General features: G+C 40.0%; 1 protein-coding gene across 1 annotated transcript in view; it reads left to right on the top strand.

Moving 5' to 3' along the window:
* Positions 1-2,604: 2,604 nt before the first annotated feature.
* Positions 2,605-14,563, top strand: part of PLPP4 (phospholipid phosphatase 4) — a 72,933-nt gene continuing 60,974 nt past the window's right edge. Inside the window, exon 1 of the mRNA XM_062579984.1 lies at positions 2,605-2,660. Coding sequence (XP_062435968.1) covers positions 2,605-2,660 — 56 coding nt within the window. The remainder of the gene's footprint in view (positions 2,661-14,563) is intronic.

Raw genomic sequence — 14,563 nt, 5'->3', positions numbered from 1 at the left:
GGGCATCGTGCTTTGCTCCGAGAATCTGCTGCAGTGCACTGACTCCGCACTGCTCCCACTGCAGGGGTCTAGCTTAATGTCACAATGTAGCCTTACATCTATTCCCTGCCAGTTATCTGGATATCTCATTTGTTTGGTTTAAAAGTCAAAACAGATTTTGTTCAGCTGCCAGCTGCAAGCTCAGTCTGGCTTCAAAAAAATCAATCTGGGGTATTTATGCTTCATAAATCACCATCAGCTAATACATACTAGAGTAGAGAATCAGAACACTGCAAGCAGATAGGTACAGCAGGACTTTTTTTTTTTTTTAAAAAAAATTTTAAATCTGTAACTGGTATTATGTATTAGCTCTGCTGCTAAGAGTTAAATGATTTCAAACAATAATAGGGAACAGAGAGGAAAATCTCCTCTTCTGTACTAGTATAGTAAGCATGTACCAAAGTCTGAGGAGCTGCAGGATCCAGAGGCTAAGGCAACAGACTTTCAATTCCGTGACAAAGATGAAAAGAGAAAAGATGAATGATAAATACTCTATATACATGGTGTCTAGATGCTCAAGCAGGGCAAATGCAGCTTACCCATTTCTGTCACCTGTTACCTCCACAGCCTGTGTGGAACTGGTAACTTCAGTACAGATTGCCAAAATTGCCTGCAGCTCTTAGTTCATACAATTGGCTTGATTCACAAGAACTATGAATCCCATAACTAAGGACTATTCATGAAAACAAAGATTTTTCTTGTGCACCTCTATCAACAATGTACATATACATTCACTAGTCACTTGGAGTAGAAACTGGAGAAAATACAAAAATTTGATAGTAGAAGACAAGCCAGATGAGAATTTTAAAAGGAAGGAGACATATCCTTTAGCAGCAAGAGCAGCTTAAATACACTGATTTCACAGTTCAGCTTTATGTTTCCTGAACCAGAATCATATTTATTTTTAAATTAATAATGTAAAGAATAGACCAAGCTTCATCTTGAAAATCAGAGAAACAAGATATATACAGGAGGCAGATCTCATTTAAGTAACATTAGTTTAAGTGCTCTCTCCAAATGCCAGTCACATACTTGTGTTTTCTGAGCTTCAGTCACTCTCCTTGCAACAAATCTAGCAGTCATGTAGTTAACTGGTTCAAACAGCTTGTATTGTTTAGATGATGTTAGCAGGGAAGCTTGTGCCTCTCTGTTCTTCCACAAGCATGGTCAATAAAAGTTTTACTACATGGTAGTTAATTCAGAGTTCAAAGCCTTCATTTGTTATAGAGTAGATAGATTAAGCAGACAGGTTTAAACCTCTCTAGCATTAATCCTCCAGCAATAATCATGTAGTAAAGTAAGCTGGTTTGCTAATGCACTGCTGATGGTTGCTTTGTAACTATGTGCACTACTAACAGCTATGAACACTTTCCTGAAGAACATGTCTTCAAAGTGCAGTAAAAAGCAGATAATTAAATGCTTTTAAATATGAATTAGTATGCTGCATGCAGTGACTTAAGCTTGAACTTTTCTTACAATTAAAATGTTCAGAACTCAATTTCTCCCATACGGAGTTAAACGAACTGCCTGCAAAACTAGGCTATGGCAATGCAAGGCTTAGGGTGGCTCAGAGGTTGCCACTGGGAAGAACGGAAAAGGGTTGAGGTGGACTGGAAGTGTTGCAGGGGAAAACCAAGGCTATGATTGTTTTGCCACCTCTTCAGCCCCACATAATGATCTCTTCCATCTATTTATAGAGCTGGACCTGGCTCTATGAACACACATTGACTCAAAACAGCCATTTAGGCTATAATCTTGCATACTGACCAAGTGAAGCAGGAGTGACATCCTGGGTTGTTTGCATTAACAAGGGGAAGTATGGTTTAAAAAGATATGAATGTCTAAGTGAGTGGAAAGCCAGTGATATGTATCTGATACACTGCAGAAACTATTCAAACACTGTTAATCCTAATGCAAAGATTACATAACGGCTCCAGGCTCAGCGTCAGCACGGGTTGTCCGGCATGTAATTGCCCTTCGCACAAAGTACCGGCAGTTAAAGCCCTTAACGAGCGGCCACTGTATCTTTGCCTAGTGCTGCTGCTGCTTCCCCCCGTCCCTCCTCCCGCCCGTGTTTGGCTCCATCTTTTCGGGAGCGCCGTCCTTCCTTGCGGACCGCACACAGCACGCAGCAGCGCCAGCCCGGCCTCATCGAGCCGCACCGGGCTGAGGTTTGAAATCGAGCAGGCTGCTGCGCCCCGAGGAAGCTCCCCGGGGGCGCGGCGGTCGGGCCGGGGGCGGCAGCGGAGGCAGAAGGAGCGCTGCCGGCGGCCGCAGGCACCGCCGCGCCCCCGGCTCCCCGCAGCGCGCGCGGGCGCGGGGGCGGGCGCGGGGTGGAAATCCCCAGGATCCCCCGGCCGCGCCGGCACCGGGAGCCGCCCCCGCGCCGCCGCCCGCCCCGCCCCGCCCGGCATGGCGGGGCGCGGGCCGCGCCTCCCGCGGCTCTGCGCGGCGGCCGCCTGCCCTGGGCGCCCGCGGGCGGCGTGAGGCGGCCGAGCCGCCCGCCCTGGGCGCGGGGAATGAGAGGCGGCGCCGCGGCGCTGCCGGAGCCCGCCGGGACGCACCATGCGGGAGCTGGCGATCGAGATCGGCATACGGGTGCTGCTCTTCGGGGTCTTCGTGTGAGTGCGGCGCCGGGAGCGCGCGGGGGCGAGGGGGCAGCGCCGCCGGGGCAGCGCCGCCGGCCGCCTCCGAGACTGCCTCAACTTCCCTTCGCCGCCCGCCGCCGCCGCGGTCGGCCCCGCTTCCCCTCCGGCGGCCGAGTCCGCCCCCGGGGATGCGGGGAGGGCGGCGGCGGCGCAGGGAGGGGGGCTCCCGCGGGGCGAGCGCCCCGGGCCGGGGGGCGCCGTGGCGCGAGAGAGGTGGCCCGTCCCTGCCCTGGCTGTTCCCCCCCCGCCCCTTTTTTTTCTTCCCCTTCCACTCTCCCGGGGCTCGGGTCGCTCCGGGAGCGCGGGGAGCCCTCTCCGTCCCGGGACGCTGGGGGTTCGCCGAGGACCGCTGAGAGCTCTCAGAGAAACTGCTGTTCGTGAGAGAAATGTGCAAAATATCTAGCTGCTCCCTTCCCCCCCCCCCTCCCCGTTTGGACGAGTATTGATTTTAGTGCGAGGTCTGAGCTACCAAGGCTGTAAATGCAACTGTAGCTGGCTTGCAGCGCGCAGGACCTGCTGCAGCGCGGGGGCGCTCCGGGGCGGGCGCGCCGTGGCAGAGCCTCAGCGCCGTGCTGGCCGCTGGGGAAGGGCAGCAGGCTGAATATAAAATACAGCGTGTTGCAGCTGGCCTCGGAAGGCATATCCACACATTGGTATGTAGGACGAAAAGCGATGAAAATCTGATTTCTTTAGATGCTGAAAGAAGTACAGCCTTCACCGCAGGCACACTCTTTTTGCTTCTTTACCAGGAAGCAGTTGCACATTAATTTGCTCTATATACTTCAGGGAGGCTTCCCCCTTCCCTTTCAGGGCTGCATCCGTTTTTTTTTTTTTTGTTGTTTTTTTTTTTGTTGTTGTTTTTTTTTTTTTGTTGTTTTTTTTTTGTTTTTTTTTGGTCAGTTCTCATTCTCTATGAATTTGAACAAAGAAAAGCTCTGCCCTACATAAGTTTGCATTTCAGTTTCTTAATATTTAGAGGGATCACAAAGATTGAGAATATTCATCTCTAAAGTGCTATAGAGGCTGGATTATATTCTTTGATCAAATATAGATTGCTGTCACTGGTTACTTGTTTGCCTGCTTAGCAATGGATTGTATTTGTTACAGGTGCCCGCAATAGTAGTCTAGGGTATCTGTTAAGTCATGCTACTGAGTTACAGGTAGTTGTGTTGGTACGCTTTGATTTGATTTCTGTCTGAATCTCTCATGGCTAATGAATTATTTGCTGAATTTCCTGATACTTGAATATTTCCTCAGAGCTCATTTCTCTTGCATATCTCTTATGAAAAATGCAATGTGTTTGATGAAAGTGTCATACTCTTCATTTTAGGATAGACTTTCATATGTTCAAAAACTTGTAAGATACCTTTGATACCTTTCTACCAAGTTGCACCTTATTTTGAAAGTAGTCCTGTTCCTTTTAACAGCACTCTTTTCTAGAATAAATGGGAAAAGAGGCTGACTTCAGAATGTAGTGTTACATCAAAACCTTGTCTTCCACTGTGATTGCTGGTGTAATTCATTCCCTATACCATCAATAAGAGATCTTTTAATATAGCTTCTTTTCCACAGGATAAAAAATCATGCCCAATTGTAAGTAGATAAGTAGTAATTTCTAGAAATGGATGTCCCATTTCCTCTCTAAAAGATTCTGTGTTTTTTTGGGGGAGTGTTTCCCTTTTTTGTACTTTATGCAGCGGTTCTGAAATTAACTGAAAGCCCTGGGTGGCTAAAGGAAATGCTTTCAGTAGAGTCACCATAATGCCAAATGGCAAATGACTAAGCAAATAATTTTCACATTTTAATGTAGCTCAGGACCTGCCTTCTTGGAATTCTGGAAAATAACTCCAACATTATAATAGGTCATTTAAAGCATTCATTGACAATGTAGAGGTTGTGATATCTAAAAGTACCAAATACGTGTCGTTCTTAATTCATATGCAGGTAGGTATTTAGTTTCTTGAAGACCTGTACTTCATATTCTTGCAATCATTACAAACAAATAATCTCTGGGTAGACCAAAATAATTACTTTTATATTTCAATAACCTCACACCAAAGTATTTTTTTTGCTTCTGAAATAGTATTCAGTATTTTCCTCCAATTTTCCTAAGAGGTACTTATTCATCTTTTGAAACCTCTTTATGTTATAGCAGTTTACATATTAGTTGTGCTTTCTGGGGTTCTGCAGACAGCAAGAGCATCCATTTTTAAGGAGTTGTGAGATGATTGTATCTTTTGAAGAGTGAATGATTACTGGTAAATTGGGAAGCCTTGGAATCAGAATCCAGGCAGCAGCAATATAAACTCTGCTGCAGAAGGTATTTCTAGGAATGAAAAGGCAGTGTAGTTCCCCACCCCCTTGGAAAGGCACACCATTAACACATCTGAGGCTAGGTCTGAAATCTTCTTTTTTGAGATGACAACTGTGGCATAGATATTTGTCCACTAGGAACGGGACTGATGGACATTACTTAATTCTGCAAAGATGATGATGACTTTGGGTCACTACCAACATTTACAATATTAGAAGTCTGACCTTGAAGGGAATGGTTCCGTAGCTCATTGCCAGTCAGATGAACCATCTGTGCCTCCCAGATGTCTTTTTAGCTTCCTTCTACTGATTAATATAACTCAGAGTAATATACGTATTTTGTATCTTAAGATGCAAAAGGGAAAGATTCATATTCTAGGTTGTAGTTTTCTATGTTGTGGTGATAAATGTCATTTCATAAAAATGATAGTGTGACAGTGTACTTTGGTTATTGAAATTGACTGTATTGCCAGGTATTCTACAGCAACAACCACCTTCTCTCTGGCAACTTTCTTCTTTCCCCTGTGGCCGTGACTGTGAACTTTAATCATTCCACTGAAGGCAAAAGCTGTACTTTTTTTTTTTTTTTTTTTTTTTTTTTTTTAAGTTCTCCTTTGTCATGCAAATATAGACTATTACAAATTTGATGTTTTTGATGGTCCTGTATTGGTTTGGATGAATAATACTTGAACAGACTTTAAATAACAATAAGGAGATTCTTTGTTTTTAGCAATTGCTAAGTGTTCAGTTAGCAGTTAAAGATAGGTTTATGTATTTAAAGTAAGCAGCTTGAGCTTTTGCACATTTACAAAGATCAAAAGTACAGAAGGTTATTTTAGGCCTCAGGATTTACTGCTATTGAAGGAAAGATTAGGGGAGATTTGTTTGAAGACCTACAGCTGTGTGAAATTGAGAAGCACTAATTAAAAAATGGTTGTAGTGAAAAACATGCTTGATGTCCACTTTACTGACATGGTAAATAGTTTTTCTTTGAGTACCTTTAGCAAAACAGCCCTAGAACCATGAGTTGTAGACTATAGAGAGAATAGCGATATTTTTGTTCTGTGTTTTTCCCAGTTGCTTTAGATTAACAAAATCATCTACATTTTCAAAATGTTCAGTCTTAGACATTTTGATTGTTATGAGCACAGGTGGTATGCTACTTACTAGGCAGATACCTCTAACTGTACAATTTGACCTGTTATGTGCTTTAAGTGAAGATGTTTTGTGTATCATAAAACATTACACTGTGTCAAATATCTCTACAGTTAAACCTCAATTTAACTAAAAATCAATTCTCATTTCATCTTTTTGTTTAGTTTGTTAGATACTTTTTAATAAAGTATCTGTGCATACGGAAGTGAATTTTTTAAAAGCGAGACATTTCATGTAAGGTTTCAAAAGTAGAAAAGGTTTATTGTTTAATGTAACAATTGTGAATGTGTACTTTTTTAAAAAATAATAAAAATTTGAAGAATGATTGGACTATGATCTTGCATATCTGTTCCCTTCGTTTTCCAGTTATTCCCATGACTTGTAGCATTTTATGATGCCTGATTGATGTTAAATGTAATCAGTTGTTCATCTGTTCCATGTGAATAGCGGCATTTGTCGATTATGGAATGCTTGATACATCCAAAATTATTTTGACTGAATTGTTTTTATTAGGTTAAGGCAACTGTACAAAGACTTCTGAGCAGCTCTGATATTTTTCACAGGAATGGTGATGTCCTTAAAATCCTTCCTCTGTCCTAAAAAGAAGAGATGCATTGAGTGGCAGCTCTGCGTGTACCTGTAATTGCCAGTAGAAATGCCATAGTTTGTTAGTAAAATACATGATGTTCTGCTTTAGATATGTCCTGCAAAGAAAATTCTCAGCTGTTTCAGACATTTTAGAAGATCACAGCATTGTCTTAGTAGGAAGATGGAAGAATTGGTGTGCATTGTGGTATAGTAAGATGACTTTTAGTGTCAACAACATATCCCTGATGTTTGTGGAGCTGTCTAATTGATTAAAAAGACAGTCTTTCAAGGATTGCTTCATCAAACCTCGAGCTCATCAGTGAGTGTGATGTGATTAAAATATAAATGTCATTCAGGGTAATTGAGTATCTTCCCTACAGCACGGTCTCATTAATAACTTCTATTGGGGGTAAATGTTTATTTGCAGGCATATATATGTGTGTGTGTGTGGTGTTTTATCTGGGCACCTGAAATTCTTTGTGGTTTTCTGTCTTTATTTTCTAGACTTGAGAATCCTGTAACTGTGCCTGACTTTGTTCTGGAACCAGATATTTGGCTTTGGTCTTAAATGCCTTAGACTTGATTTTTCTGTACTGTAATTTCTTGTGTACAAGAGTTAGGTAATGGAGGGTAATAACTATTTTTCCCAGCTGTTGTTCATTCAAATGGTAAATGCTTTGTACTAGAGTATGCAGACAATAGTCTGGTCCACTGAAAATTGAACTTGGTTGGAGTTTTCAAAGTTTCACAAAAAAAGTAATGATAAATAATGGGAACATCAAAGTAGTTGATTACTAACCCTTTTAAAAATAGGTACTGCACTCACTGTAAATGAGATCAGCTCTTAAGTGAGGAAAAGATTTAGCTTAGCAGCCCTGTTTCAAGTCTAGTTCACTGAGTGGGGTTAATGCACAGTTCTGGAAATAACTTGCTACACGAAAGACTGTCTTGCCTTTCTGCTGCTTGGGAGCTGAAAGCATATATCAGAGGCTGCATATTGAGCTCCAGAGGCAAGCCATAGACTTGTTCCAGGGCTTGTCAGAGTCTTTTACACCTTTGAAGTGATGAAAGACTTAGGACGCCATAGAGCTGCTGGAACTTGCTGATTGCAGCTGATATATCACAAAGTAACACGAATGTTAACTTTGTTCAGTTCCCTCTCCTTGAAAGGTTACTGTAAAAACAAAAGGCCATAAATACACATTATACCTAGTGTAATATGAAGTACACGATAAAATGACTGTGTGCCTGTCTTAATATCTATGAAATATCATCAAGGTAGTAGAGACACTCAGTAAAGTACTTACAGTTCCATGGAGCTGAAGCTTCTGTTTTCATTGCTTTCACATTTTATTTATTAAAACTAGGGTAGAATTTTACTGACTTTTATTTATTATTATTATTTTTAAAGTTATTCAGGAAAAGATTTTTTTTCCCCAGCCCCCCAAATACTTTTCTACATGCAGAAGATAGCCTTTTTTTGTAGTCTATTGTATCAATAGTTTCAGATTGTGGAACTAAGTTTCATTTCATTTGTCTTCCCTGAATTCCAGATAGAAAAGGATTTAATGGCATGGATTCTAATTATCCTGTTAATAGGGTAGGATTTACAGTTGATGTCCAAAGCTGAACTCCCAGCTGAATGTGGGATAAAGCTAAAGGGGATATTTTTGCAAATACCAAAGCATCTGCTCCATCTTTGTGAAGAATAAATGATCACTCTGTGATCATTGGATCTTATTTACTTATTAACTTTGGCACTGTGGATTTATTTTTTCTCAGCCCTGATTGAAAACTTTTTGTACAGAACTGACCTAGTTACTGTAAGGAAAAAAAAGAGTTTTATATTTTGATCAAAGCACAGTCAGCCTGTGGTACAACTATGTTTCTTACTGCAAGGTTCTTCATAAAAAGTACAGTCTTGTTGCTGAGAATGCACTTGTGCCCAACACCTAGCTCAATAATCCTAAATCTTTATAATCTCCCAATCTGTTGAAGACTTTGAAAAGTGAGTACTCAGAAATATTTGGCAGAATTAGTGTTTCATATTTTTTCTATAGTGGACACAGTACTAATATTGAACAGGAGAAGTCTGAGGGCAGCATCTATGCTAGCAAGGATCAGTGGACAGAGACAAAGCTAAAATCAATGCATGCATCTCTTCTTAGAGTATTGGTTGTGATCCACTAATGAACATCAGAGATTTAGTACTTGAATGATTAAGGAAAGCTTCAGTCGGTTTTAAATTGGAATAACTGCTTCACAGATGATTCAATTAGTTTGTCTTCATAGAATACAAAAAGTTGTCATCAGGTCTTTTGTAGGAGGTGAAATAGCTTTTCATAATTGGTCAGGTTTTTAAGGTACTTTCCATTCCTGTTTTTATCTCTGCCTAGTAAATTTGTGATTGTTAGACCACTAATCATTGTTATGCAAGAAATTGTGACTGATCTAGATGATTCTATGGAAAACTACCTTAGGAGTATTTCTTAGTTGTAAACCAGACTTTATAGTCATTATATATTGTATTTGATTATTTCTCTGCTTTACAAAACACTATTAGCTTCTTGCTATCCAAGTGGCTAGAAGTCTCTGTGTTAAATATCACTGAGCTTTAATTAAAAGAAAATTGCATATGGGGAAAATGGAGTAAGTGTGAATTGCTCTATTAAAATCTAGTAGAGTAACAGGGTAGAGAAACTGCTGGTTTCATAGTAAGTGGCAGATTAAGATTATTTACGCAGGTGAATTGGAAAGAATTGAGGAGTATTGGGAAGGATGGTAGGAGGGGTATAAAAAACATGATTTCTGAGAAAAGATGGAAATAGAGTTGTTTTAATCTAGAAATCTGAGGAGACATTCACACATGTGTGAATGACTACCATAAAGAAGGATAAAGGGGGTAAACTATTCTTAATGTCCTTTGCGCCTGTACAAGAAGCAATGATTTTTAACTGTAGCAGGGGAAATTTTAGCTGAATGTGAGGAAATTCAACCTAATGGTAAGGTTATTTGAGCATTGGAATAGATTGCCTGAGGCAGATGTAGAATCTCCACCTCTGGAAGTTTTTAAAAACAGGTCATACTAATGTATTTTGGGAGTATTGAAAGTGGAATCTACCTTGCAGCAAGGAGGTAGACTAAGGTGGCCTTGTAAGCTGACATGAACCAGCCTTAGCGGGATGATGTTTCTACTGCTTGAGAATCTGTCCCAGCGTGTGAGAAAAGATGGAACACATTACAGCAAAATTTCTTGTAGAAGAATAAGTTCATATTTTTGGGCAGAAAAGACAACAGCATTTACTCATATAAACTTACTTGGAGAATGCTTTGGCAGGGTCAAAGACCGAGCACCTGGTCATAAGCTCTTTTGGCTGGAGAGCATTGCCGCATCAGATATCATCTTCTAAATATTCTGCATTGAGGAGATTGTGGGGAAAATGAAATCCTAGATTAGGTGAAACTTTTCACTCAGCAATCTTGTGATTCAGTATTTTGTAATTCGGTATTTTGAGTGAAGGAGTTTTGCCACTGTCCTTAGAATTTACAGTGGAGGTGTAACTGTCAGGTCAGAAGTACCTCGTTTTTGAAAGACGCTTGTGAGACTGTGCCAAGTGTTATGAAGCTTTCCATAACAAACGACATTCTCCTCTGTTGTTTTCGATAACAGTTGTTATATTTACATTAGCTGCCAATTTTCACTAAGGGGAGAATATGTCTAATAGCCTAACCATGCTCTCGCAGCCCGCTGAGACACGTACTAATAATTCCATTCATCTACTGTCCGAGATACTTGTAGGAGTGTAACTCTTGCTGTCGGACTTTGATTATTACAAAATGTTGGTGATTACCGCAGAATGGTAAAAGTGATGCTCATTCTTCCCATGATTTTTATTTTTACATATATAAAATTTTCTTGATCACAGAGTCTCCTTCTCTGGAGATCTTCAAGGCCCGCCTGGATGCAACCCTGTCTAACACACTCTAGGTGACCCTGCTGAGTGGGGAGGTTGGACTAGATGATCTCCAGAGGTCCCTTCCCAACCTTGGTGATTCTGTGGTGATTCTGTGGTGATTCTGTGATTCTAAAGCTTGTCTTTGGAATGTGTAATTACTCATACCAGTGTTTTGGGACTGAGTGATTTTAATATATTTGAACTTGTTTGTGAACATAGATATTTTTTCCCCCAGAAAAAAATAAATTCATTGCATAATGCAATGAGGGAGGAAGAACTAGAATAAAGTTCTTTGTGATTTCTTGTTACATTTTATGAATAATTTTCCCCAAAGTCTTTTATTACTGAAATGATTTATTTGAAATTTCATTTTTAAGTTTTTTTTTTTTTATTTAAAAAGGGCTTAATAGCCAAATAGAATATTTCAGGTTGGTCAATTTTCTGATTGACCAAAAATGAGTGTTCTCATTTGCTTTTTTTTTTTTTTTTTTTTTAATCTAATAATTTTACATCCTCACTTTTCTTCTGCTTGTACCTCTTGATATGACTCAAGCTTTCTGAGACATGATAAAAGGGGGGAGGGGAAGGCTTCACTGCCATACAGGTCATTTTAAAACATTTTTAAACGGTCATATCTCTCTGCAGTCATGATATATTTAAGGCAAATAGCAGTGCATAGTGAATGTGATACAAATGCTGAGCATCCATATTGAATGTACTGTAGACTAAAAATAGCCTGACAACAAATACCAAGCTGTGTTTATATTAATAAAAGTCCAGCTCTGAGGAAAAGCTGGATGAATAAGGAAGAACGTGAAAGAACTTCTGTAGAAATGGAAGGTTTTTGATAAGGAGCTTTTGAAGAGATGAAGGGGTAGGGCAGTGGCTGAATGGAGAGGAGATCCCTTGGCATGGAAGAAATCTATTAATGTACTTCAGAGACTGCTCCTGAATTAGCTGCTAGGGCTAAGCAGTCACCTCCAAATATTTAAACCTTGCTCAAGCAAGATCTTAAAGAGCTATCATAAGAGGGACAAGAGAGAAGTGTTGTGGTCACCGTGAGCTATGAAGGGACTTTCAGAGAAAAACTGAGGGATTGAAGGATAAAGAACTGAGAGGAAAAGCTTTGGTCAGTAAGAGAAACTCAGCATCTTTGCATGTTTCTCCTTTCAGGTGCAAACCTATAGATGGTATGGTGCACAGAAATGATGAACAGAAGCTTTTAGTCTACTCGGTTTTAGCAAGTTACTGTGAAGTTAGAAGAAATGTCCAAGGAATTTCTGAGAGTAGTTTGGGTGAAAACAGTTTGAGATATAATAAATAAGCCTCAGATAGAAATTTGTGGAAATTGAAGAAATAATTAATAAGCCTCAAAAGCAAAATTTTGCTATCTGCAGTGTGTTTTGATTCATTATTCATACACTTAAGTGATTTAAGCCTATAACAGGAATTCTATTTTCCACTTATTGGAAATAATGTACAATTACCTGCTTTGAAACTTTCTATGGCTGTGTCAGCGTTTGTATTACTCTGAGTTTCCTTTCTTTGTACTTCCTCCCCTTCCCATCTCCCCCTATTAAGATGGCTTTTGTTAAATAGCTTGGAAGGTATATTTAATAAAAATAGAATGTAGAGGCAACAATCGCATAAATCATACTTTTATTAATTAAAATGAGAGGTAAGGCAACAAAAAGCCAGCAGCCAGTAGTTTTCACTTTGTTAGTATCTGTATTAGTGTAAGACTACCATTATTGATTGTTTCTATTAAAGTAGCACAGATACACTGCATCACCTTCGGTACTGTACATGGACATAATAAGCAGCAGCTCTGGCCCACTTTAACTACTAACACCATTGCTCCATGTGAGCAGCAATCACGAGAACTGAACTGCTTTTTCACCTCAGGAGCAGCTAAACACCGGAATAAGGATGCTTTTGTTTCAGAACTACTTATTACACATTCTGCTGAGCAGGAAGCAAAAGATGTAAAGATCACTTTCAGTACTAGGTCAAAAAGTTTTGAAAATATAACAACAGCCAAGATATAACAATTGTACTTATTTTGCAGTATATTTTTATATCCTGTTTTGCTCTAGCCACACTGTCTTCTGCTCTTTTGTTCAAAGCTGCAATGCAGCATGATCAACAACTCCCTGCTTCTTCTTTTCATATTGCTTGTTTCCAAGTATTCCACTTCTGTAAGGAAGAAATTATCATGAATAGGTTGTAGTTAAGTAGTTTAATTCCTGGATAAGCATTTTTTTCCCCCCATTGAGTTGAAGTTTTATAGGTTCAGTCAAATTTCATACTGGCAATAATGATACTTAGCAATATTCAGGAGCTACTTGCATTCCACCTGCTTAGCTCATTAATAAGAAGCATTTCCAGTTTGGAAGCTCTTGAATTCTTTTTTGGTGCACAAAAACAACTATTCATGACTGTTTAGATAACTCTTGCCATTTCCTTTTAGGTCTCATAATACCAAAATAATGTAACAGAAATCACTTTCCCAGAGAAAATTTATATACTTGGCCCTGAGAAAGCAGTTGACAGATAATATAGGGACTAAGGAATTTGATGGGAAATTTTTAAACATTAGGCTGTTATTTTTTTCCCCCAGTTTTGTGAAAGGACTGCTGGTTCCTTATACCACGTTAGGTATTCTGAGGACACTTAGGTCATTATCTCATAAGCAGCAGGACTCCTGTTGTGAATGTGTATTGTCATGTTCGGGACTTGAGCTTTTAACTTAGCCCAGACTCTCCACCTGTTGTCTCCTCATTGATTCATATTGTTTCTTGAATCTGGACCAAGTCAGGAAGGGAAAATGTGAGTATAAGTGTTGTGTGGGTTGAGTCTTGTTTTTACCCATTTTGTCCTTGCAGGCAATAGGGACACATATAGCCCAAGCCTTTTGCTGCAGCAGACTTAAAATTTAGTCCTTGGCACAACTGATGAAAACTGTATAAATATAGCTCTAGATACCACATTAGGGAAGGGTCCAGTGGCTAGACAATCTTTCAGAAGCACTAGTTGGCCCAGTTGCCATCACTTACAGAATTGCAGAATGGTTGAGGTTGGAAGGGACTTCTGGAGATCATCTAGTCCAACCTCTCTGCTCAAGCAGGGACTTAGAACATGTTAGACAGGATCACATCCAGGCGGGTTCTGAATATCTCCACAACCTCTGTGGGCAACCTGTTCCAATGTTTCTCTGATCTCTCTTACATTTCCGTCTCCCTATTTTTCCCTGATTGATAAAAGGACAAGTAGCTTCTCCATCCTTCTCCTTACTCTTGCAGTTCACTTCATTTACTTCATAATTTATGCTTTCATTGGTTTCCTTTATTTGTGGGCAGGACCAACTTGCTGAACTTTTTATGAAGCAAAGCTTTCACGTGCCTCACTGAAGAAAAATTCTTAGTTTTCTAGAAATGCTCTTGCATTGCTTCTTCATTCAGGATAGCAATGAGAATATTAGGATTGCATATTAATGTTTTGTTGGAAGTATAGGTATTAAAGACAATTTTTCAGGAGCAGGAATAGATTACCTGTTGGCAAGGCTATGGCCACTGCTGGAGAAGTTTTCTAATCTTAGCAGCATCTATCCTAATCTATGAGTTAAGCTCCAGCATATTATACCTCTCCTACATTATTTTAGCAACTCTTTTTCTATGATATATTATGCTAGTTGCATCAGCTTTCACAATCTTAGTGTTTTCTGAGAATGGAGGAAGTCCTGGTCCATGCTGCAAGGAGAATGCTGTCTAGAAATGCCTGTGCTCATGTAGACAATGAAAGATTAAACAAGGGAATACAAAATGTAAAAGGCTCCATGAGAGTTAGGCACTGCTTAGTGTCCAT

This window comes from Rhea pennata, chromosome 7, assembly GCF_028389875.1.
Source record: "Rhea pennata isolate bPtePen1 chromosome 7, bPtePen1.pri, whole genome shotgun sequence".
NCBI classification, from domain to species: domain Eukaryota; kingdom Metazoa; phylum Chordata; class Aves; order Rheiformes; family Rheidae; genus Rhea; species Rhea pennata.
Note: the sequence above shows the minus strand (reverse complement) of the source record. Positions and strands in the feature narration are given on the sequence as shown.